The sequence below is a fragment of the Diuraphis noxia genome, unplaced genomic scaffold (assembly GCF_037042655.1).
Source record: "Diuraphis noxia isolate RWA-SAM2 unplaced genomic scaffold, SU_Dnox_SAM2 contig0004, whole genome shotgun sequence".
Lineage (NCBI taxonomy): Eukaryota > Metazoa > Arthropoda > Insecta > Hemiptera > Aphididae > Diuraphis > Diuraphis noxia.
The window spans coordinates 46,519,163-46,546,844 of NW_028301714.1; the positions used below are offsets into that span (position 1 = coordinate 46,519,163).

Here is a 27,682-nt window from a genome sequence, read left to right on the forward strand (position 1 = left end):
AACCCGTCAAACACGACTAATGAACACTAATGAACTATACAGACAGATACAATCCATCAACCCGTTTGGCGATGCGTATCAGTACTGAAATAATAATGATTATTATGAGGAAAAAAAGTATAAAGAAATCTTCAAATTGATTAATATCGATCACGTCAACTGCAATACTATAATATACAAACAAATGTAGGCGGTCAGATTTTCGGAATGTATATTAATGTCAAGGAGATGAAATTACAGTTATCGTGACTCGCATCGTCGCGTCGTCATTCTTTAACGACGTAGGTACTATATTATGTAGCTGACATATTATGAGCTGTACCTAACTCTCGGGTCAACGCACCGCACAATGATAACGCTTATCTTGTTGAGGTTGGTTAGTGTAAATATGCACGCAGAAGAATAGAACAGTATAAATACGCCCTATAGATGTTATATAATAATATGTATGTATAAAATATATATTGTATTAATAAAAGATGACGAATCGAAAAAGAAATTATAAAAAAATTACGTCCATACAACTCAGTAGGGGGTCCCGTGTTGTTTTTGGGTTTCCAAGAATTGAGATGATGAGTGTGTGAGAGGAGGGATTTGGGTTCATGACCGGGCGGACGTATTATAATTAGACATAGTCTAAAAATAGCGGACAAGGACGCGGAAGGAATCCGGGTGAATTGTGACGCGTCGCGGAAGATAAGTAGACCACCCTGCAGTCTACAGCACGATTCATGGTTCATGGCCGGCACTACGAAAATAATACTAAAATATCATTTACTATACAAGCCTTTAGTGCATTAGTCAACATCCATTGATAAACAGTGAACGGTTTTATCGTATCCGTTTTCAAATTTGACATGGTGATCGTGCACCGACGGAAACGCGATCAGGACGCGCGCTACGCCGCACCGGTGCCGTCGGCCACATGTCGACGTGCAAGACCTATGCAACTGTTGTGTGTGCACTATTAATTGTGTGTAGGCGTGTTTGGAAAACGTTGGTATTCGGTTGTAAGAGTAAATAATAATAATATCAACCAAAAGTAATAATATAAAAAAATGAATAGAACAGACATACCCCGTCGGCAGCGGCGGCGGTTGGTTGACCCAGTTAAATCGGTGCGATAAACGTATACTTGGCGGCAAAAAACAAAACGTACCTACAAGCGAGTCGTAACTATTATATTACTCACTTTAAACTGAAAGTCTAAACAACTTAATTTCATGATAAATCCGACGGACAATCAAAACATTTTTTTCTTGTTTTCATTCGACCAACTTTGAAATAATAATAATAATAATAATAAGTTAATATATTATTATTGTAATAGCTTATCGCGCCAACCGCGGTGACAATAACAACATCATCACGGTGAATTTTGCGGTTAGACGCCACCTGCGGCTGTTGGACGAACGAAGACGCAGACAGTACTGTACGCCGCGCCGCTACCGCCGACGTCGATATTAGCCTAGCCCAACGTTGACTTAGGTCGGGAACTTTACATATGTGCCATGTGTGTGTGTATGTGTGTGTGAGTGTGTGTGTGTGTGTGTGTGTGTACATGTGTTTTAAAGTGTATATTATAACTGGTGTTCTTTCTTTATCGCATCGCGTATACGTCACCAGACGTTTAATGACCTCGCGGCGAATCCGAACGAAGACGATCACCCGCAAACCATTCGAGATTATAATAATAATAATAATGATAATAATAATAATAATAATAATAATAATAATAATAATAATAATAATGCCTAATTATTAATAATATACCGCGACGTTGCGGTCGTCTGAATGTATATAGTGTGAATAGTGTCGTTACACGTCGTGATATAATATTATTATTATTATTATTACATTATCGCGCCAACATTATGAGTAGGTGTTGTTCTTTTCGCGGACGCATCGCACAAACCGTTTTTCTAATATTTACTTTTATGTTTTTATTTTTATTTTTAAAGAATCAATAATACATATTATAATTTTATGATATGTATTATAAAATATTATGATTATGATTATATTATAATAAAATATTACAATATAATAATTATGATTATAATATTTAATATTTATTATAATTATCTTTAAATGATAAAGAAAACGTATTCACGAGTGCAGTGCAAAACACGATACATTAAATTTTGATCGGAGTTTTTATGCACTGCGGTTCGTGAGGCGTTTTTGGCCAACGAAATCAGATAACGATATTGTAATAACAATAATTTTTTTTTGCTTTCGGGGGTTGGGCGATGCCGTCCGCCCCGGGGCCGCTCGACAAAACTATAGGTTTACCTATTTATATTATAAAATACGCGCGCACGGGATTTTCTTAGCAGAAAAATAAACGTGGTAGTGGCGTTTTATTTATGGCCCCATTCGCAATTCTCGCGTGCCGCGTTCGAATTTATTTCTTTCGGAAGCCTCGACGACGTTTTTCGTTTTGTTTTACTACTGGCATTATAATAATATTGTCATTATTATTGTTTTTATTATTATTATTGTTATTACTATTATGTATAAGTATTTGCGTATGAAATTGCTGGGTCCGAACTGCCGCCATTGTGGTGCCCCCCCTCCTATCCAACATTAGTATCGCTAGGTGTTGTTTCCTCGGTCCGACGATTTTAAGTCATTGTGTCCTGAGTAGTTTTTTTAAATTATTTTTGATTGTTTTTTTTTTTTTTTGTTCGATACAATAATTTTTCATTGTTTTACAATAATAGGTTTACGTGTACCGCTACCGCCATCAGGACTTCGGATTTCGGACCGCTTCACGGGTTGGTTCCCGCCGGCCGACGTGATTCGAATGCACGCGCATATCACTGCTACTGTATACAATAATTTAAATATTAAAAAATGTATTTCTCGTATCATTGTTTTGCGATGGGAGCAAAAGACATAATATAGTGACTATTAATATTTTATCGGAATAAGTATACGATGTTATACCGACGGGAGCTAATTAAAATTGCGATATTTTTCCAAAACATTTGCATTCAAAATAATATATACTGTACGTGTATATACCATATACGTGACCGGTAGCGGTGATCCATGACTGGCCGAAATGGACCGGTAAAATGAAAGTTGAAAATTATAATTTTTGAATCTTTTAATATAATTACATACAACATAATAGATATGCAATATCATTGGTGTAAAATACTATATAATTAACTGTAGAATAGATACTATCAATGACTTTTTGCTAAATATTGTTTTAAGATTCAACATTTATAAGGAATTTGTTAAAAAATCTATATAGCTTAATAATCTCATTAATTTAAACAAGTTTTAAAGTTTTATTTTTGTGAGTTTATATATTATATTATTATAGAAATAGCAGTACATATTTTAATGAAACTAGCAAATGGTGCCAAAAAGTTAAACCTTTTAAATTGATAGCATGTTTTGAATATACAATTCAATGAACGCGAAGTCATGAAATTAAAAATATGTGTAATTTATTTGATTATAATATTAATTACATGTTATGTGCACATGAAGTCAACTCGATTAATTTAATTCATATGTACATACTACATAGAAAAATTAAGATAAGATAAAATTTGAACAAAAACAGAAACATTTTAATACCGTTTTAGTGATGTTTTTTTTTATTTTAACCGTTGTAATACCGTATGTAAGAGATATGATTTTTTTTTTTTAATCCTCTTGTTAATGAAAAAAATAAACCGGATTGTCCCCGTATGCATGATGATAACAAACTAGGGTTTCTATTCTATAAAACAAAAGGAACTGGTAAAAAAAATTTAATAATTTTTTAACAGCTGCTAACGGTGTTTTCTCACGGTTTCGATGATGAACCATCGCGGATGGACTTCCAATGACTTTTATAGATACACCGGAGCGCTTGTATATTGCTCTAATTAACCTTGTCCGTGGCACATGTCAGCGTTATGTATTCTCGGAGGAAACCGTGACGTGAATAAACGATTGCTGGAGGAGGGGAGGGAAGAAAAAAAGGTAAAAAGGAGAATTCATTAATTGAGTTTGGATGGCAGAATCAAGATAGCGGATGAAAGTATATTTACATACAAAAACACAATCGGACTTCATATGGCTATTGGAGGAACGAGAAGACGGCGCGGCGGTGCAGCGGTGGCGGCGGCCGCCGTTACCAAACAGAAGGAGTATCCTTTGTTACGACAAAATTGTTTTAATTGACGTTATGCAAAACTTATTGAGGGTCATCGATCCTATATAACAGTAGAAAAATGGAATATTTTACCCCGAAGAGATCTCTATCTCAGGAAGTACGAGTATACTGACAAGTGATTTTATATTGTTCGGCAAGCGGTTTTTTATTTTATATTCATTCGAAATCGTCAAACAGTTTAACTTGAACAAAATGTAAAAAGTATAATAATATTAAAAAACAATATTATATGGGCATACTACGGTACATATATATTATATTTATATGTGTATCGTAGGTATATAATATGTTTTCTCGTGATAAAACCAAATGAGCAGCTTGATTTTTTCCACACGATTGCCTGCAAAGGGTATTTGTGTGTGAGTGTATATTGACAGGAGACGTCCGTAGGTAGAACGGTCGCGTGACCAGAAGACTTTTGTAATACGGTATTTTTCTTGATATATTTTTAGTACTCTCACTCCACCCCCTCTTAACTGATATAGGTATACATACACATATTTATACGAATAAACAATATACCTATATGATGCGTTGTATAGCACACAAAAATAATATCGAAAGGAACGTGCAGTAAACAAATTTCAGTCGTATTACAATAAAAAGCGATTTTGACTTTTCAGGAGGGTAATAAAAGCATGCAGGCGAAAAGTGAGCAAAATAATAATGATATAATAATAACCAAACAAAAATTCCACACATATATGCATACGCAATAAAACACGCTATTCGTTCGAAATAAAACCAAAACAAAACGAAAGTACAATAAAATATTATGTAGAATACTATATGACTATATGATTATAAAATTGTTATATGTAAAAATAGCGTACTGAACGAAAGACGTTCCAGCTGACTCGCTGAAGAGTAGACCAGCATTCTTCAAGAGTGCGGTCTGATATCGATCGGTTCTGTACATGGTGAATCCACAATAAGCAGCATTAAAAACAAAAAAATAAAAACAATACACAAATGTATCTTTTATTTTTTAGTTAGAGTTAAAAAACAACATATTTTATTATTAGTAACTATATATTTTTGTATGTTGGTTCAACGCTATACTGCTTATAGCCTATAGGTATAGGAAAGTATTACAAGAATTCAATAATCACGACTATAGGATATTTAGAATTTTTTTTAATCGATAAAAATATTGTAATATTAAAAGTAAAATTAGCTTTTATTATTTAATTGTGTTTTATCTTTTGTTTAATACTAATCTGATATGGTACACTTTTATTGTGGCCGTTGTTATTACTATTATAATAGTCATATAACAGGTATATCATAATTTATTAAATATTTAAAATAAATAATTAACTATATTTTTTATTTTTGAAATACGTGTGTCAGATACATGTTGCTTAAGGTTCAAATCGGCAAAGGGGTTGTGACTCGTGTTATGTTCACGTGGTCACTACGGTTTGGTGTCGGTGTCGGGCAGCAAAAAGCTCGGAGTGAAGAGTGCGCCACCGCACACTGTAGACCGGTAGAAACGCGCAGGTCCTTTCCAATTCTTTTTCCCCATTCATCCTTAAACTGAGTTTCCTTATGTCCTGCCCGTCTATATTTTCTACACTGTCACCCACCCACAAGTTTTTACCACGCGAATTACTTCTATTTTTTCGTAGGCAAAACTTTCCGGCCATATAGGTTGTTTCTTACCCTACTACTACAAACAAAAAAACTACGATCATTCTCAATATTATATTATTGCTTTTATAGTAAGAAAATTGTAATAATTTTTAATATTAAGAGTTTTTCGTAGTCAAATTATAAATTTGTGTCGAAATTAAAAGAACTACAGCGGCTCAAATAGCCAGTCGGCACCCCAAAAATATAAAAATGAATTACTAAGGGCTACCCCATTTCGAAATACCCTACATGTTAATAGGGGTCGCGCGTGTTACGCAACACCTCCTGGCGACCATCCGGTTATGTAGCCCGTGCTCAAGCCGGTTGACCGGTTTTTATAAGGTTAGGATTCGAGAAAAAAACTACCCCCGCCGCAGTTTAGGCAACAATGACCACGGCATACTGGTGTGCCGTGTCCAGTCGTAAACTTCAATTTCACAATTCAACATACTCATTTTACATTTTAAGCATGATCATATTTTTTGGAATTTAACAGTTTTATTATTATTTTTTGCCGATATTTTTCTGTTTTATTTTGTTTTGATGGACAGTGCATTTTACTTGTAAGTTTATAGTTACGTTTCACATACATTTAATGCTTAATTAGTAGGTTAGCTATTTTACGTTACTATGCCAACTATACAATTATTAGAAAATTAGTATCGATATTCGTCTCGATATGCTTTAATTTTTTTAGTTTGAAGCTTTTCAAAGTTAACAGTAAAAAATTATTAATTCATAAAATTTTGTTGCAACGAAGTATAACACTTTGAAATTTAAACTTCTAATCCAACATGAAAATTATAATTTTGGGTGATTTAAAAACATAAATATGATTTATTCATACATAAAATGATTGTGGTTATAAAATTAAGATCTTCAACTTCCAATAACTTAATATATTAATGTAAAGTTTTTTTTTTTAACTTTAATAGTATACAACTAGTAGCTTTATTCAAATAAACTTCCACAAATTGTCATTCTAAAAATAAAAATAAAATACCTATCTGACTATCTATAAACGTATTCCCTTAAAATAAATGTTGCTATACTTTGTATTATTTTTTTCTTGAAAAATTAAAATGTATTTTTCTCTGGGATATTTTCTTTTTATAAACGTCAAAATTAAAGGATTTTATAAACATCTAAATATTATTTAATTTTAATAATTGCGATTGAGTAACAAAATTAAATATTAAATATTCGGCTTTTGTCTATCATAATTTTTACCTATACTTCGTTTTTAATTAAATTTTTTTCATTGGCCGTCATCAACTCTTTCGATTTGGTGTTATGCCAACAATCTGTTTTGTATTAATATTATTTCAGTACATTTATTTTTTTACCTCTGTATAATTTAATTTTAAAAATAAAGATGTGTTTTTTTACGTATTGCCACCCAAGTACACGTGCAAGCTTTTTTTTCTTAATAATAATATTTTTTTTGAAACAAATTTATATGAGTTATATTTTTAAACAAATATATATTATGAACAATAAATAAAAATTTTGCTTTGAGATAAAACGGGAAATTAAGTTGGACATTTTATTCATTGATGTTTTGTATAAAAAAATTATTTTTTTTAAAGTTTAAAATACAAATTCGATAGCACACTTCGCAATGATAATATTTGAGTAATATTTAAAAAAATTGTATTTAGACTAAAAAAAACTATTATTTTTACTATATAATATTTTTATAAAAATATAGAATATTAATATTTTTTTAGTTATATTATTTTAGTTAATTTGTTTAAATGAATTGTATCCGACATGATAATAATTTTGTTCTACTTATTATTTATTTTAATCGATTGTAATAATATTTATTATATGTTAATTTAAAAAAATTAGATTTCTAGTTTAAATTTTTTAAAACAACATTATTTCGAGACATACCTAATCGCATTGTTAAAAAATTATTATTATCGCTTTATGGTGGAAAATATAATATTCCCTGTCAAAAAAAGTGAAATCCTGCACGTTTTTTTAAATTTTATATTGTTATAACATTATTTTTAAAATCCAATTTCTCATTAGAATAATAAAAAAATCTAAAAAATTGGATAAAAATAAAAACACTTGTCGATAAATTATTTGTTTATGTTAATGGGAAAACAGGTAATTTTTTTGAACTTGTGGATATAATATTAATTATTACTACGAAAATAAGCGTGGAAATAAAATGGACTCACCTGTAATTCGCTGACCAGTTTTTCGGTCATCATTTTTGGGTCGCTCAACACGAGAGAATTATTTTGATTGATAACGACGGATACCGACGGGTCGCCCGCAACCGTTGGTTGTCCGGCCAGTCCTGTGGCTGAAGACGAGTCCTGCTGCTGTTGTTGCTGGACGGCAGCGCGGATAGCCGCCGGTGACGGTTGTCCGGCGATTACGTCTGTGTCGTCGGTCATCTCGACATTTTGCGTTTGTTGTTGTTGTTGTCGTTGTTGGTGTTGTGCGACTTGTTGAGCGACTATGGCGATCGCCTCGTCAGCAGTCACCTGTACGTTGTTCGGCGTTTGCTGCTGTTGTTGTCCGACTGCACTGATGGACGATGGAACTTGCTGTTGGTCATGGTTGAGTTGCAGCGTGGGCGGTGGTGGCGCCGCCTGAGGTTGTGGTGAAGGCGAAGAATCAACCGCCTGCTGTTGTTGCTGTTGCTGTTGTTGTTGCTGCTGTTGCTGTTGCTGCTGCTGCTGTTGTTGCTGCTGCTGCTGCTGTTGCTGCTGGAGTTGCTGCTGCTGCTGGTACTGTTGCCGCTGTTGCTGCCAGAAATCTGCGGCCGGGTTCATCTTGAACACGGGCCGTTGCAACAACACGGACTGCTGTTGCTGTTGTATGTCCGCCGACATTTCGTCGTCGTCGTCGCCCTGCAGGTGTTCGTGGCCGGGCGAGGCGCGAAGATCCAGCGGGACCGAAGAGATCGTCTTGACTGATGTGAAACAATTTGATGATATATTTTTCTCTTTATTCGCTCACGTGTCCAAACGATGATCAGACACAGTGGTGGCAGCGGAAGTAGTAATAACAGTATTGGTTGCACATGACGCGCGTAAAATTCGGCCGGAAGCAATTCACTCGATCTGTACAACTACACGATTACGGAAAGAGAAAAAATAAATTTTTCCTTCAAATCTGTAAAAAAAAAAAAAAAATATTTAAAAACTCGAGAGTAGAAACGTATTAAAAAATATATATATTTTTGAAAACAAAAATAACGAGACGAACGCGAGTGGCAAACTAGTGAAAATTTACTATAAATAAGTAAACTAATAAATAATAAGATATACAATAACGAACCGTGCGTAAAATAGTATTGCGACCTGCGTTCGCGACACTTGCAGTATACGATATTATATACTATCGGAGTGTCGCAGAGATGTATATTATATGTGCGTGCGTGTACGCATAAATCGGGAGTCGGGCACCTAAGGTGTTCGCGACGTCAGAGTAGTCTTGAGACTGAGCGACGTCTCAAGACGCCGGGCCGGAAAAACGTCGGCTGTACGAGCGCGGCGAACTGAGCGCGCGCGTTTGTGTGTGTGTGTGTGTGTAGCACTCGCGACGGCGGCGGCGGCGGCGGCGGCGGTAAGAGCGGTAAGAGCGGCGGCGGCGGTGGCGGCGTCTTGTGTCGGCGTCGCGGCGCGACTGAGGAGATACGCGGCCAAGATGTCTTGGAGTCGCGGACATATCGCTGTCCCTGTCGGTAGCGTGTGCCGGCCGCCGCGCGCCGTCCTTTTCTACGGCCGTACGCGCCGTGGCGCTATAGGGGTCGGGTTTTCCCTCTTAGGAAGAGCGCGCGGTACACCGCCAGACGTTTTCCTTACGTGCGTATTTCTGCGCCGGCGTCCGCCCCTAGCGCTCTCTCTTCTCTCGGTCGCTCGTCCCACCCCCGGTGCACACGGCGAAGTAGCGATAGGGGGTGTAGTTTTCCCTTCGTTCTACCCTTATTCTTATTTTTTCGTTTTCGTTTTCCCGCCCCAGCCGCAGCCGACCCAGTGCCTTTTTTCCGATCCCCGCACCGCCCGCCCACAATACGCTGCTCGGTTTTTCCGTTTCCTTTCACACCGTCTTCGCGTCCGACGCGACACGCTACTATCATATAATAATAATTTTACTCGATGTATATGTGCACGGTGCCACGCGAACGTCCGAAAAATATTTTTATTATTTTTAATTATTTATTTTATTATATTATTATATTGCATGATGTAAAATAATAATTATGTGTAGCATAATATCATAATATCACGTGGTTTTGCATAACGTATAACATAACAATAATATTATTGTTGTCGTTCGGGTTGCATAAAGGCTTACGTTTGAACGCTTCACCAAAAAAACAGTTAAACAGTTGAGAATTCCGGATTCTCATTTAGATGAGTCAGTTGAATGAAAAATAGTAATATCAGAGATAATTTCATATTAAATTATAAGGTATGTATAAAAAATATAATAGACTAATACGTAACATAATTAAAGAATATATAATAGGTTTTCATACGTTTGTGACTATAAATAATCATTAAATTCATTCTGTTCTATTGTATTTATTTCGATAAGATTTTATAAAACTGTCATGATATTAAAACTCGTTTTTGATCGTTCTGAGCGTTTTTGTCACCGTCTGGTGGCGCTGCCTTACGGACACCCTTCCCAAATTTAACCCTTCCGTACAGAAAGGGTTGAAACGTTTCGTATTTAGCCCGGAAGATATCGTTGCGACTGCCGTTTCAGAAGATATCGTTGCGACTGCCGTTTCGAAATATAAAATTAAATTACGCGAGAAAACTTTTGATATTACTTTTATATCAACTCGATTTTATGTTTAGAAATAGGAAACGTAATAAATGATGAGATACAAATATGATGTGAGTAAATAAAAAACAAATAATGAATAAGTAATCATTCATTAGCACAAGTTCAACGCGATCCTCATATTTTGTCTTTCATTCGTAATCGGCCAATATTTTTTGTACATACCTACATAAGAATGTCGACAGATATGATATTATATAATATATTTTATATTATAAATTTTAAAATCTTAAACACTAATACAATATTATATCTTACATATTTTTATGCAATTTTTATGTGACATAACTTAATATGATTGAACAATATAACGATAAAACTCTCGATTAGTTATTACTTTTTATGGTGAAGTTTGAAACAAAAAACTCAAATACTATTCCTAACGTGTAGTGTATTAGAATTTTATATCAAGCGAAACAGTTGTGTAAGATAAACATCTATATATAATATATCACTATATATTATGAGCGTCGATTGATCGATCGCCTAAAAGGTATATGCCGTGCCACACGCGTCCACGAATAAAATAGAAAAACAAATATTGAAAAAAGATGATATAAATACATATACCTGCTAATAATATGAAACACATATGATTTAAAAGATGCTGTAATAACATCATATTTGTTTTTATTTTTATTTTTATTCTTGACCTAAAAACTATAGGCAAAGTGCCTCGAAGCCGTTTCCGGGTTTTTGAAATGTATAAATAAAATATGAAAAAATATAATTTATTAATTTATTATGCATTTGTGCAGTGTGCATTTTAATGCATTTCTGATAAAATAATTGTAACGTTTGTTATCTAACTCGTAAGTTCAAAGATTTTTTCCTGTAATGTTTGCTGATATATTGGTATAATTCTTCCTATAAAAATATGCAATATTATTATCACTTCAAAAAAGATAATTTATGCATTTTCCGTCGGTAATATATTATAAATATTTATACATATAAAAGCCATACAGTCTTTCATACTAAAATTAGTTCAGTAAAGCTTTTTTTTCATTCATGACGTAATTTTCAAATTTTCCTCATCCATAAAGATTATATAAAACTATAAAAGTCTAGTGAAACGATTTTGTAAAATTGTCATTATGACATGATAATTCGAATTGCCCCTCAAACATTACTGCATTTATTTTTTTTAGCATTATTTTTACCCTTTAGAGTAAACAATGTAAATTAATAATGAGTAACTAAATTTAATACTTAATAATGAATTTAATAAATAAAGAGTACCTATGTTTTAGGTAAGTACTTGTTAATTGAAGCGTATAATATTTTAAATCATTCTAAATTTCCAACCCAAATACATAAACATTGTCCAGTGCCCACATATGAAGTTCGATTGTTTAAACTTAACATCTAGTCAACACAAAATCACTCATATATCAATAAATTAATGATATGTTTTTAAAAATGACGGTATTGCAGATTGCATTAATTTTTTTAAGGTTAAATAACAACTTACTAGTGAACTTCGCGTTAAAGATAACTATAACATACGAGTATTAGGTTATTTACCTCGAATAAAAATATAAAAAATAATATTTATGGGAAACTAAAGTTTCATTATCGTTATATAAATAATTGTTATCGATTGAACATTATGCTAGTTATTTTAACCTCTAACGCGGTTCATTAATTTTAACTTAAAAATGTTGTAAATACTTACTATAAATACAGTTTTTGAAAAATCACTGATTGCATAGTTAACATGTTGAGTAGAGCATTCCTTAACGTTGAAGATGTAAACTGGGCTCAAATGTTCTAAACATTTTAGGTAGAAGTGCCTCCAATATTACTATTATTTTTGATCATTATTTAGCAACTACAGAGTCGGAAATCTCATAACTATTCTTAGAATATATTCAATATTTTTAAATTACCTGATTGTTTTAATGAATGTTAGGTATTAGTAAATAATAGAATTAAAATTATATTTATTTATTAAAAAACATTAAAATTATCGCAATAATAAATCTAAATTGTCTGTATGACTGTAAAATCTAACGTTATTTTTCAAAATGTATTTATTTAACTTATAATAGTAAGCAATTCAGTATTCTATGTAAATATTCACGAATAAAAACATAATATCATCACTGTAGCGTAATATAACGCTTGTACCTATATAATAATTTATTATTATATTTTAGACGCGTATAAAACGGGAAAAGTTCGTCGCCAGGTGTGCGGTCTAATCCGACGGAAAAAAAAGGGATGACCATCAATGGCCCATTAATAATAACAAAAACGAGTATTTCCATACGTGAGTTGAAACGAGCGCGTGCCTTTATACGCGGTGTAAAAAAAAAAAACGACCGGGTACTTATTATATTATTATTGTTTTCGGTCGACGGTCGCGAGAGGGATCCGCGCGCGGGATACACATTCGGTATAAGTTATGTATACCTATACGATGTACGGTCGCGTTGTCCCGTTTTCGGTCAAAGGGTCAACTGGCGGCTGGTCGCCCCTTAAGGGGGGTGCCGGGAGACCGTTGGCTTTGTGCAGCTGGCCCGCGGACATTTATGAATAAATTCGCGGGCATCGCGAGTGCAGCTGATGTGCAAGCGTATTATAATGTATAGTATGTGATATACAAGTAGTCGCGGGTCGGCCGCGATGATGACCCGCGATCTTTTGTTGTCCGCGCGGACGTAAATGAAAAAAAAAAAAACGAAAACATTTATAGCATTGTTTAACGAGAGAGACATTGTGGAAGTGTGAGAGAGTGACGAAGAGTAGAGAAAAAAAGGTCGTCGCGTCGTTATATAGGTATTATTATGACGTATTATACAATTATGACCTCGGGGCAACAATCCCTTCGCGGCTTTTTGTTTTCTTGCCGCGGACACTACGACGACGCGTGCTACCCCTTCCCCCCCTCTCACCGAACCAAACCCGTCGGTGGAATACCGTATACATTATATTCCGCGATCGCGATTTATTACATATACATATAATATTATATGATATTATTATCCCTCGCGGACCAGGTGTCAGGTATAAACATTATATTATTATAATCAACGTCCGCGTGTATAAGCACGCAAGCACACGAACGTCCAGCTGCACGTCAGTTACCTCTGGCCTACCCCTCAAAAGTGTTTGCCCCTATCGGGCGGTAACCCTATTTTTAATTTTTTTTTTAATTTCGACGACGGCACTAATTAAACACACCGGCCGGTCGTGACCGCCGAGCGCGCGCCCCGACTCGACGTCACACTACCAATTTTTCGCGTGTGCAAACTCGTATTTATCGTAATCATTTTACATTAATATGTTGTTTAACACGGCGTTGGTGTTTTTTACTCCACTTTACAAAATTTTCGTTTCCGAATGCTATGTTGTAATATTTTAATAGTTTTTCAACGTTATTGTATACAGTATAATTTTTATTTTTATAGTGAAAGGTAAAATTAAAATGGTGTAGTTGTTGTTTGATTATTGCGAAAGTAATATTATGTCCACTTTGTCGTTTTTATTTATTGAGTGTATACGTTTTATCGTTAAGTTTAATTATTTCAAAATTTGCGAATACCTACATTTAACGCCGTTACAAGTTGAGGTAGGTATACATCGTACGTTCGTATAATTTTTTTGTTTCTAATTGTTATAGGTTTGACTTACGACTATACAACTAGGTATTATGATATAAAGATGTTTTCTTTGGTGTAATGGTAATACGTAAACACAGGCACATACGAACGATCACACTAAATCAAAATTTGACAAGTTCGTAGGTACATGATGATAATATTCATTTTTTTTATAATTTTAAATATGATTATGTGATTCGTTGGTATAGGTGTATTATAATATTTAAGTTAAACATAAATGTTTTATTACTTGTTTATATTACTTAACCTATCCGTATTTAAGTTAATTGTAAACATAATGTGAATATAATCATGTCCTTTGCAGACAAAGTTGTAAAATATTGAAAAAATTATTATAATAATAATAACTATATTTATTACAATAACTAGTACCTAATACCTATATAATTAACATTCTTTTTAAATAGATAAAAATATAATCTTTTGCCAATAAAATTCATTTCTCACAGAATATTTTCAATAAATTAATCACAGTGCCTACTGAGCTTGCAGGTATTAACGTATTTTTTTATTTTGTTAATATTTAATTGGATTTCAATAATAGGTTATACCTACACTGATATTCATATTAATATAATAGGTCAAGAAATATTTATTTTTATAAAAAGTGATTAATGATCGCTTTTTTCCATCATTTATTTTTATCATAAAAATAATTAAGTATGGTAGGTATAATAAAATATGAACAATATTGAATAGACAATGTGCATTACTCTACCTATAGATAGATTTTCTGAACCTGTACTATTATTATTATTTATTTTTAATTGGACGTTGAGAACTAGCTTTCAAAGTTTTCATAATATAAAAAATAGGTAGATAGATATAATGGCCGATAGTAAAAGTAATGCGTTATATAAACCTATAGCATGACTGTTCATTTATAATTTTTTCGCGTGCTATCTTTGGAGCGTAATAAAATATATTTACGTTATACCTAATATTATACTGTTATATAGCGGTGAAAACGAGGAGAAATATACGACGACGGGTGCCTTATTTGGTACATACTTTGTGTTTTTTGACGGCAAAAATTATATTAATATAGGTGGCTTTTGGATTTTACACGCGATCACTTAAATTATTATTGTTATTATGATAATAATTGTTGTTTGGATGAACTAAATAGCATAATATGTATCATAATAAGCGTGTGTGCTACAGCACGATATAACGGGGCGGAGGGGCAAACGATATCCAGAGAAAATACAGTGCAACTACGGCGTGCGTCTCGATGACGGAGAGAGGTGTGTATAATATTATAATATGACGTATAGTGCACTTTCGCGACGAGCCCTGCTGTGCCGGCCGATATGGTACTGTATTAAACATATATCTAACCATAACATACAGGTATATACCTACATAATATATAACATTGAAGACGGTAATCCGAGCTCAGTGGCGGCGTATATATATACGCTCTCATATTATTGTTTCGATTCCCACGCGCGGCGGCTGTGGTTACAGCAACCTATGTAATATATTTCTATATATAATATTATATGTATTGTGCATATTATTCCTACAATGCATATACCTGTACATTATATTATATTAATATTGTACGCGCCGCGTGTACGCCCGTTTCTCCGTCGTAGCAATAATAACGTAATAAATCGGGCGCGGATGTAATATTATCATAAGAAAAGTATAAGTAAAAAAGGCTGAGAGACATAATATATATATATAACAGGCGCAAAGTAAAAATTATGAACGCTGAGTATGTTTAGTGCCGGATGAAAGCTCTTGGGTTTTCGTATACGAAACCGATAAACAATTTCGATATATTATTATTATATTATTATATGCGCCTTCAGCTCGTATTCCACCGCGACGAGACGACACGACGGCGACGATGTATATTATTATAAAATTGTCATATTGTGCGGAATATGCTTATTTTATACACGTTATTTGTGAGCGGGATATGCGAAAAAAACAGCGTACATAATGATAAATATAATATACACACTTATATTGGCATATATATATTATTATTTGTATATACCTGCTCATCCCAATAAGAGTCTAGAGACTGCGTATACGAAAAAAAACCAAACTGCATCGTGAGCGCTGAAAAATTACGTCGGCCCGCAGCTGCCGCTCTTGTCTCATTTCCCTACTGCAGTGTACCTATATATATATATATATATAAATAAATTATATACATGCGATTGCGATATTTATGATTTCCTGGCCGAGTGCGAGCATATTAAATAATAATAAAAATACGAGTTTTGTTCTTTATACACTATTAAAGGTATATATTATGTATATTACTGTATTTTGCGCGCAGAGTCGAACGCATTAGAAAACGACTTTTGCGGGCAAGACGCTAAAAAACCGTACGAAAAAAAGCGAACAAAAATATTATACGTTATTCACGCGGTCTCGTTGATTTATGTATCGCATTCCGCCGACATGTGCACGGGTTACCTGCAGTTTACCATCGTTGCAATATCGCGAGAACGGCTCGAAGAAAATGCAAATCGCTACAACAGGTGCACCACGTCGAGAAATTAACGAACGTGCGCGAAAATAACGGAGAAAATAATAATATACAATATTATAAAAATAAATACGCAAAACTATTTGCTGCAGACTTACCCCGTTTTTGGTTGATTGGACTTATTTGTGCACACGGTTATATAATTTTAAACATATTTCAATGCTTAGGTATAATGCATGATGTGTATTTATACGAACCGTCCGCGTATTTGCACAACAAAACCACTCTCACAGTCGCGCAAACGTACGATAAAATGTATTTTATACATCATCGCAGAGAAATATATATATTATATTTTCTAGTAACGCCCCGGTGGCGCTGTCTGACAAAATGCCCTCCCCTAAAAAACGGATAGATTGGTGGTGGTGGGAGGCAGATTGAGGGGTGTCCACTATCACAATAATATCATAATAATATGAATATGAATATACGCAACGACTGTACAAAATAATATTATGTATGTGGTATAGTGAACGGTGTTTTTCTTGTTGATTTATCTGTCGGAATTCCTAAACCATTACCGTTTGTTGGTATTATATTTTCAAAAGGGATTATAACAAACCGCTCGCGGTCATCATAACAGATAAATTTTTATCTATCTCGTTTACCCGCCATCCGGCAACCCAGCGCCCGCGGATCGTCCGGCGTTCACTGTCCAGCAATAAATATTTAAATTTCCGCCAAAATGGATTCGGCCATTTACAATATAAATATAACAGCCCCCCACAGCAGCCGGTATGGTTATAATAATGATACGTATGTGTATGGTATTTAGATGCTAAACGGACACGGTACAGAAGTGGCTGTGGTGGGTGGTGGAGAGGGCCATGTATTGATAATAATTATTCATCATAACGATAATAATATTATATATATACAGTGGACTACGGAGTGCGAGTTTATGCGCGCATATATTATAATAATAATGTAGTCGGGAAACTCATTCGGATACATATAATACGTCATACACATAGTGTTTTTGGACGTCAACTATACGGCGGCGACCGGCGCGGTGAGGAAACGTGTGTATTATATAATATATTTTATAATATGTGGATTGTATGAGAGAGTGGGGAATGTTGCCTATGTATAGTATACACTATAATATGGTCTATTAGTCAATCAAAAAAAAAAAAAAAAAAAAATAGCAACAGTGAAATATAAATGAAAAATTATACACAATGAGTATTTTTTACTAAATCCGCATATCTTATTACACTTGCTGTGTGTTGTATAATATGTAGATGCATCTCTAATATTCGGCGTATTGAATATTGTGTATTATATTTAAAAAAATCTAATTTTGGCGCATTATTGGGTATAGGCATCTACTCTTTATTATTTAGTTGAAAAAAAACTACAAGGCTTCGGAATAGTTTATAATGTAATATAGGGAGATCTATGATGCTAGGCCAGCGATAGAAGAGGTGTCGAACTAGTGTGCGCGTGTGCGTGTGTGCGCACGTGTAGGCGGAGCTAGACCAACCCAATATATACGTGGGGATGGCCACGGGCGCCGCCCTACCCCGACTCTTCTTCTTCTGTATACTATATATATATATATCTATAGCACTGCCGCCACTACGAACGTATAATATAATATATTATTCTATTATTCTATGCACACGTGAACATTGTTGCCCCTTCGCAATCGATTTACCCTTAGGATCCATTTTGGAAAACACGCGATAACCGTCGTATATAGCTAACAGTATTTTATCAAGGCTATGTTGTACAAAATATCTACCCCATACAGTGCTGTTACGTGGATAGCGAAAGGCAATTATATCGGTCAGGAGCAGATTGAAATATAGCGCCCTGCAAGTGGATTTTCGACGTATAGCCGTATATAGGTACTTAAACGGCAGCCTAAACTGTTTTCTGTATATTATTTAATAACTAGAGCCCGGAATTATGTTCTTTAAAAATAGCAAAGATAAGATGCTAATATTCTCTTAAAATGTTGAAAATATTCTTCCAATATTCTTTAAAAATCATAATAAAATATGCCAAAAATATGCTTTTTGCTTGAAGCTATCTATTTTTGTGTAGTGATTCCATTTTTTGTCGGGCATTGTTATCTTAGATAAGTCACATATCTTATATACTACAGTGGATTGCAGCACATTACTACGTAGGGTATAACAATCGTATATACGATGGACGATGGTAAATAAATATATAGTATATTTTCAATATCATATCATTATCACTAGTATCGGACATAATATAATTTATATTATTTACGTCACTGCAACCAAAAATATCGATCATCTATACAAATTAATCGATATATTCTCTAATAATCTTTCTTATACGAAACATTCTTTTATCTTGGAATATTCTCAAATATACAAAAAAAATTTTGCCATTATTACACCTGTTTCATGATTCGTAAAGATTACGAACCCCCGTCTGACTGCATATAGACTCATAAAAAATATGCAAAAGAATATAATTCCGGGCTCTAGTAATAACACTTACTGCAGTAACCATTATATGTATTTTAGCCTGATAATGCCTATAATATCATAAAACCTATTTACTATATGGGTAAATGTGTTTCTTTTTACCATTTCGTTTACGAACGTTTAAGTCTCTTCAATAATGACCCAGTATAAAACTAAATTGACATATTATGGAAATGAGAGTCAATATAAATCATCTAAGTGCATAAAACAACAGTCCATGATATGAAATAAAATCAATTTTATACATTTTAAAAATTAAATAAATGAAAATTCTGAATTCATAAATATTAATTTTTTTAAATTATTATTTAGATAAAGTTTAAACTAATAATTAATAATAGTATTATATAATTTTGATTATTATTATATATATACATACAATTAATGGTATAATTTATAAAATATTATTTGTGTACGAAGTAAAATAGTTTCTAGGTTCTAATTTTTTATATTTTGTTAAACTAAGTGAGGCAAGTAAGACCAACATAATATATATATATCTATATATATAAATATATGTATGTATGTATGTATGTATGTGTGTATAAATAATAACAATAATTAATCAACAACAAATATTAAATCAATTTCATAATCTCGATTCCCAGGTATATGTAAAATATTTATGTACGTAGGTAAGCATCAGAGATTTGACTGATAAAACATTACAACCACACATAATATATGAACAGTTCTGATATTTTTTATTATTAATTTTTCTGTTTAGCTAGGACACTTTTTGTTAAGTAACGACATAGATACTTGTCTATTGTATACCGACATAATACATTCTTATGGCACGGTCGAGTAATTTCAGTTTGATACTATCTCATATTTTCTTATTATATTGATATATATGTACTTTCGTCAGTTTCATACAGAATGCGATCAAATATTCACACAAATAATATACATTTGGTAGGTGTATTCCGATACTAATAGTGATACGATGATTCTATTAATAATTTCCATAATGATTTACTATAATATTATACAATGGAAAACAATGTGTCTTTACTTTCTATACATCAAATTAGAATGCTAACACATATAATATGTATTATTTTTTTAAAGGTAAAACTGCAAAGGAAATGGTATATATTATATTTACATATAAATAAAATACTATTACATTTTGAGTACAAAATAGCAAAAAAATTATTTCGCATGAACGTGTTTCAATTTAAGTTATAAAAATAACTTTGATAATTATATAATCGACTTATAAACAAAAATATAATGAATATAAAAAAAATACTAGAAAAAATATTTGTGGTACTACAGTATATTAGCATATATATACCTAGTACATATTGCTTACATTTATATGATAATATAAGTAAATACGTAACGTATGGAAGTCATTATTAATACATATATTAATTCAATGTATTTAATGTATTACTGATAGTGATAGACGATAGTATTGCGTATAACAATATTTAATATCATAATATTGATTAATTATTTAGTTTTACTTTCTGATCTAGATCTTCGTTTGTAATATATAATATATTACAATGTATTTTTTAAGAAAAATAATTTCTATATTTTATTAAGTTTCTCTATTCAATTATATATGTTATCGCTTTGAACAAATTGATTTTCATTTGATTCACACTTTCACAGTATTTTTTTTCTTCACATAAGCAATTAATATTATTAATTTAGTAATATTTTATACTATACACTTACCGGTAAGATTAAGTATTGTTTGGAATTGCGTAGTTGGCTCGTTGGTTGATATAATTTAAGGACATATAACCTATGATAGGAGAAGGATAGAATAAGGAACTAGGTACCAGTATATTATAGTAGTTATATCACTACTGAACGCTTTTCACGACACAATGCATATAAAAATAATATCACATTAATAACTTAATATAAATACTTCTTTCTTATATCACACATTATTCAGGAACATTCGAAAGGGTAATATTAATAAAGTTAAAAATTCATAAAATTTTGTATAACGAATTTCTGATGATTTTCTTATTGTATAAAAGTTCCGAAAATAGTCATTCATGTAATTGAATAATAATAAAATATATTTTATTATTTATTTTTTTACTTATAGTAATTAATTTTGTAAATTTGTTTAGAATTTCAATGTTTAAATTATTTGTTTTCAAATATATTTTTAACTTAGTTTTGTGCCAAAAATATATATTTAATTTGTATAATAGGAAAATGAACGTTGCAAAGTTATTCACGGTGGTAAAGTTTGGAAGAATAAGATTGAATATGAATTTGGAGATGTCGAGGAGTGTATTTATATTTCGTATATAAGATTGTGTGTGTGCGTATGTAGTGGTACTATTAGGGATGGGATGGAGCCTGTATTATGGGGAATGTAGTATTACGTGTTAAAGTCTAAACCATTTGTCCCCTGCCGTGTTCACTCCGGAAAACGATCCAAACAGCAACGGTTAAGCGGCACAATATTTCCGTTTCGTGTGATATTGTTCCTATTGCCCAGGTCCGGTCATACCGTCCGGTGATGTGGTGACAACGATGATGTCCGTATGTTGTATTGCCGGATCGCTTGTCCGTGGATCGTACCTTCGCCTCATTTATACCGCTCAAATATCCTGCAAACCCAAAGTCAACATTTAATAATTATGAAACTTATAATGTATTGCAGTTTTAAAGAACAAATCATAAAGTACACCGATATATGAGATTTATGTGTATCATATACATTTAATAAGTCCACCTAGCTAAGTATTGGTTTATATTTTTATATTAATTTTTCTAAAACCAATTTGATTTTTTTTTTTTATAATCCATATAGAACAAAAATAATCCTTACTATACAGTCTTTATTCGAAGTATACAATAACTATTTCTAACGGATGGGAAATTTACTGTAACAGAATTAGTATCATCTTTTGTTTTCTCCCCTTTTATTATTAAAACATTGAAAGACATTATGTTACACGAAAAATCTTAGGGTTGTTATTCACGGCTAGCAATATATTATATTTTTGTTTCAAATATGAGAAATACCATTATATATATATTATATATTTTTTTAAATATTTACAAATTCTAGATTTTTATTCTAAATCATTCATTTTATTGGTATCAGTCATTAGTGTTTTAGGATATTTATTATTTTGAAAATCACTGTCGTTACAGGTACTACTGTGGTTAAACATAATAGGTAACATTAACAATAGTTTAGACTGAGATATTTTATAATAATGTAGGTACCTTTTTCAGTAACTTGTTTTTTTATTTTCATTTTTATATGTTTTTATTTAACGCGTTAAACCACACGTCCACACATTATACTGTGCATGATGATTAACAAATAATAAATAATTACGGAGAAAATAAATAAAAACAGTAAAAACCATTATTTATGTCATACCTACAAATCAAAATTTATAAAATATATGTAACTTATCTATGGATTTTAAATAAGTATTAAATTATCTATAAAACACATTTATAATGTTAAGAATATTTTTTATGATTAACATCTTATACAGTAAAAATATATTTATTTGAATTTTTTAATGATTTGAATTAAGAAATATTTTATCAACATTTAAAATCTACGGATATCAAATTTATACTTATATTTAGATACATCTTAATAGTTTGTTAGGGATTGAACATTCACAAGGGTTAATAATTAACTTAGTATATAAATTAGTATAAAAAATACGAGTATGCTGGAATATAAAAAAAATAATATAGTATATATATATATATATGTTTAGAGTATACTTTTATAGCAATTGTTAATTTTTAAATTTTTCTATATCATATATTATTATCATTTTCAAACTTAATTTATTTTTAATTTTATAACATATTATATATTTAAACACTATGGTAAATATAATTTATAATCAACCAAAAATTTTTAATGGCATAGCATAGTTTTGAAATCGGGTTAAAACAATCATATAATGTATATAATTATAGTAATAGGATAATAATATATTTAATTGTTGTTCACAATTGTATACCGACATAGCCTATTATATAATATTATATAAATATATGTGCTGAGTCATAAATTAATCATTGTGGTCACGTCCAACTGATGCAATTATTTGGCACATTCGATGGACACGGATTTTTTTCTCGATAATACGGGAGTATTAGTGGCCAAAAGTGTTTATTGATTGGCTTTAAAATTAACTACTCTGATTACCTATTAGACCGAACGTTTCAAATGCAGTGAAAAAAAATTGATTTCACGTTAAAAAAAGTATTGTTTGCTCACACAGTGAGGCTGGCGGCGCTAGTTCCACCTACCATTATTATTATATATGCGTATATTCGGGGACTGATTTCAAGCGCCAAAAAATCGACCCTAGCGTATTATTTTATTTTTTTTTTACCAGGGGTGGGTGGAAAAAGTTCCCATTAATCACGTGTCGCCATAAAACAAAACAAAAAAAAAGATGGTTTCTCCCCGTTCCCAAAGCAGTGACGTTTGTTTTTTTCCACACATTTTGATTCGACCGAAATTCCCTATAACGGATGTACGCCTATATTATTCATAATGGAATCCACGCTATAGTGTTGTAAAAAAAAAAAAAAACACAAAACAAAACAATAATAAAAATGTATAGGTATATATATATATATATATATATATATATATATATATATATATATATATCCACGTTTGCGATAGTATTGATTAAACATTATATCCCTGGGGAATCCGTGTTGGCAATCAGCATTTAGGGAGAAAAAAGTGGAAATAATATTATTATGACGCACAGTCCGGGGTATGAGAATTTTAAACTAGATTTTATGCAAATTAGTCATTATATATACGATGATGACTTTAGCTAAATGCCTAAATATAATGTAAAACTATGTCTTAAGTACCTAAATAATTATATATCAATCAAAGAAACCTAATATCCAAACATATTATTTAGATGTGTATTGCAAAAATTATGAAAGTATAAAATAACTGCTTGTGTCCATTATATAAAACAAGATTGATAGACAATTTTTTTTGATTTGCGTAATATACTAATATCTATAGGTATTTTACAAAAAATTGAATTGTTAATACCATTTGAACATATTTCACTCGAATAAATTATATATGATATAAATTAATTTAATTGTAAATTGATTCGTAATCAATATAATATCGCCTAATTAATAATACGTATTTAAAAAAAAAAAAATACTTTATAAAAAAATATCGTAATTTATTTGAATAGGTATTATGAAATAGGTTTTAAATATTAGGTATAAATATATATATTGCGATAGATGATTGTCCATACGAAAAATGCAGAATAAGAATATTTGATAAATTATATACATATAGATTGGTAAGAAAAAAACATCGATGGAAGAAAACCACAGAATATATTACATCTATTCTGTGGTGAAACTTCGATTTAATTACTTGCTATAGGTAATCAGTTGTTATTTAAATATGGTATAATGTTATAGGAGGTCAAATGTAAAAATATAAAATTATTCATTTGGATAGTATATATTGTGTTGGTTGAGTATATTTTAATATCTATTAAGTGTACAGATGATATATATTATATATTTCCATCTTCCGAATATAGAAGGAACTCAATGTATTTTTGGCAATACATTTATCTATTATAAAAATGTAACCTCCCTGTCTAATAAATATTTACTAAAATATACGATATACGTTATACCTATAACATAATATGTATACTTATCAATTTTAATAAACTAAAAAAGTACTAGAATAGTCTATGAATAGAATATTTAACAAAGATGCCAGAGAAAAACTCATGCTCCCCAACAACCTATGTGAAATACTAGCACCAAACATGGAAAGAACATCTTCACTCCTAGAACTTCTCAAAGAAACGAACCTTCTACAAAAAATATAACTATATATTTATTGATATCATATTATTTATCTTATATACTTTTCTTCTTTATACTCTAGTATCATTATGTAAATATAATTAAACTGTAACATGTATATCTTAAATGCCAATAACCCTGGTAGTTGAGGCGTATTTCTAAATAAAAAAAAAAAAAAAGAATATTTAAGAAAAAATATGAGTTATAATATTTTCCATCTTCCTAAGAATATAAATATACCTATTATTTATTAGGAAGTTTTAAAGTAATACAATTTTTCGTTTTTTTTTTCTCTATAATAATTAGAAAATTAATTTAGTTCTGGTGTTTAGATGATGAACTGAAAGAAATTTGAATAACTAGAATTATATCTAAATCATGCTCAAAAAATATTTTATATGCCATGTAATTGTTTGCAGTAAATCAGTTTTTGTTTAAGAATTTCAAGTAACTATAAGGAAAAATTGTGAAACTGTTGTTTAAATTGACAGTTTATTTAAATGGAATGAAGAATGTAGATTATTTTTTATGATTTAATTTTTATAACATTTTTTGAATTATTTAATTACATTTTATGAAGACGTTAAATTAATTTCATAACATTTTGAAAAATTGTGCCAAGTACCTATAGATATCTTTTTAAAATTGTGTGGTTTCTCATCAATAATTTTTTATTTATAATAGTTCATTACCTCTTACAACAACAATTTAAACAATATTTTTTATGAGTTATATTTTATAATGATGTATATAAAGATTAAATTTCATCAAAACAATGACATTTTAACAATAAAACAATAATATTTTGATTAATTTATAAGTTTTTTTGGTATCATAGCTTATATACCTTCAAAGTTTCTTACTAAACCTTCATAGGTTATATATCAAAATTTATTTACTAAACTATTAATATTTATAGCTGATATCTATTCTGAAAAGGGAATTTTGAATTTTCCGAGTATTATCTCTACAAACAAAAAGAAAATTATCAAAAGATAAACATTAATTTAATTTTTTTTTATTTTTTGCTAACCTAAAGTAGAAGCACAACAGTAATCTTATTGAGGTAAACTTTACTTATAGTTTCGTAAATGTTTTGCACTAGATCTGTGATTGACATTTTAAAATTTCAGTTAACTTTTTTCATATAATAGGGTCGTTTGTGATATATATTTAGAGTTTTGAGTATAATGTTAGGTTATATAATTAAAAATAATACTGTATTTATCAATTATTTTTTTATTTAAAAACATATTTCATTTAAAAAGTCTTTTAAACTTTTCTTAATAATCATATCATTTTTATATCTACTTCTAAACACTTATCTAAGCACTATATATACATTTCTTAATAAAAAAATATGTATCGGTAAATTAGAAAAGGAACGTATTTCTAATTTATAGTACCAAATTAGGTTTATTGAGTTTTAAACATTTTTATAATGCGATAATAATTATTTAGGAATACCATAAAATATAGGTAAATTTAAGCATAAAAATAAAACCATATATAATATATTAATTCACTTAATTGAAAAATTGATAAATAGTTATATTAAATAGTATTATTCATGAATAATAGTATATTTATGTAAATTTTTCATTCTATTCTAAATGTCCACACCTAAAATTCTACACATAGTTTATGTATACTCATGTTTTTTACGAATCTACACAAATACCTAATAAAAATCAGTAACTAATTTATTTACTGCAGTTTACTACCCAAAAGTAATAAAAACTAAAAGAACATATGAAAGAAAGTCACACAGATAATACACCTAATGATTTTAAATTATGCTGATGTTTAGGTCAAAACACCATTTCCGTTCGAGTCGTCTGGGTAGGATGTATGTAAGCTGATAAGCTATAGTTTGAATTAGATTGAAGTTTTTCATGGTAGCGTAATTATTTATTTGAGACAAACTAGAGGTTCTGCTAGTTAAGTCAAGACTATAAAATTATGTGTACTTATCTACGACCTACAGATATAAAATAAAATTCCTAAGTGGTGCGCTAACGTGGATATCAAAGTCTTAAACTACATAGTATCTATGGTAAATTTTGCATACAAAGATGTACTAATTAATATTTTATATTTATAGATCAATAATTGAATCAAAGTTATCTAACATGATTAAAAATATGGGATTTATTATAAAAAAAAAAGATACCTAATGATAATTGCCAACTAATTTTTTAATAAATGTTATTTTCGAAAATAAAACTAAAATAGTTTAGTACGAGTAAAATAAGTGAATTTAAATTGCATATTTAAATTTATTTTGAGTTATTAATATATTACGTCAGTAAGTCAACACATTTTAAGACATTAATGAATTCGATTAAATTTAAGCAATGATGAAAACACTAATAATTTATCTTTAAAAAAATAATCAAAAACAAATGAATATGTAACTTTAGAACAAATTCATGAATAATTTATAAACTAAATGATAATATAGAAAATAAATAATATTATTGTAGTCAAAATTAGTTTTAAATTACATATTCACTTTAAAGTTTGGTAAAAAAAAAAGTTATACGTAAAACCTTATGAGAATAAATAAATAAGTTTT

The 27,682-nt window shown here is 30.8% G+C and overlaps 1 protein-coding gene and 1 long non-coding RNA gene across 3 annotated transcripts in view; one reads left to right on the forward strand and one right to left on the reverse strand.

Moving 5' to 3' along the window:
- Window positions 1–9,512, reverse strand: part of LOC107168210 (uncharacterized) — a 37,590-nt gene extending 28,078 nt beyond the window's left edge. The window contains exons 1-3 of the mRNA XM_015517538.2: window positions 9,125–9,512; window positions 8,014–8,959; window positions 5,017–5,094 (exon numbers count right to left, since the gene is read on the reverse strand). Coding sequence (XP_015373024.2) covers window positions 5,017–5,094; window positions 8,014–8,676 — 741 coding nt within the window. The 5' untranslated portion in view covers window positions 8,677–8,959; window positions 9,125–9,512. The remainder of the gene's footprint in view (window positions 1–5,016; window positions 5,095–8,013; window positions 8,960–9,124) is intronic.
- The window catches only part of LOC149056126 (uncharacterized), a 30,938-nt gene continuing 9,370 nt past the window's right edge, over window positions 6,115–27,682 (forward strand). The window contains exon 1 of one of the 2 annotated variants that reach the window (XR_016191411.1): window positions 6,115–6,381. This is a non-coding gene — a long non-coding RNA (uncharacterized LOC149056126). Of the gene's footprint in view, window positions 6,382–9,759; window positions 10,262–27,682 lie in introns of those variants that run through there. The other variant, XR_016191412.1, reaches the window with a different exon arrangement.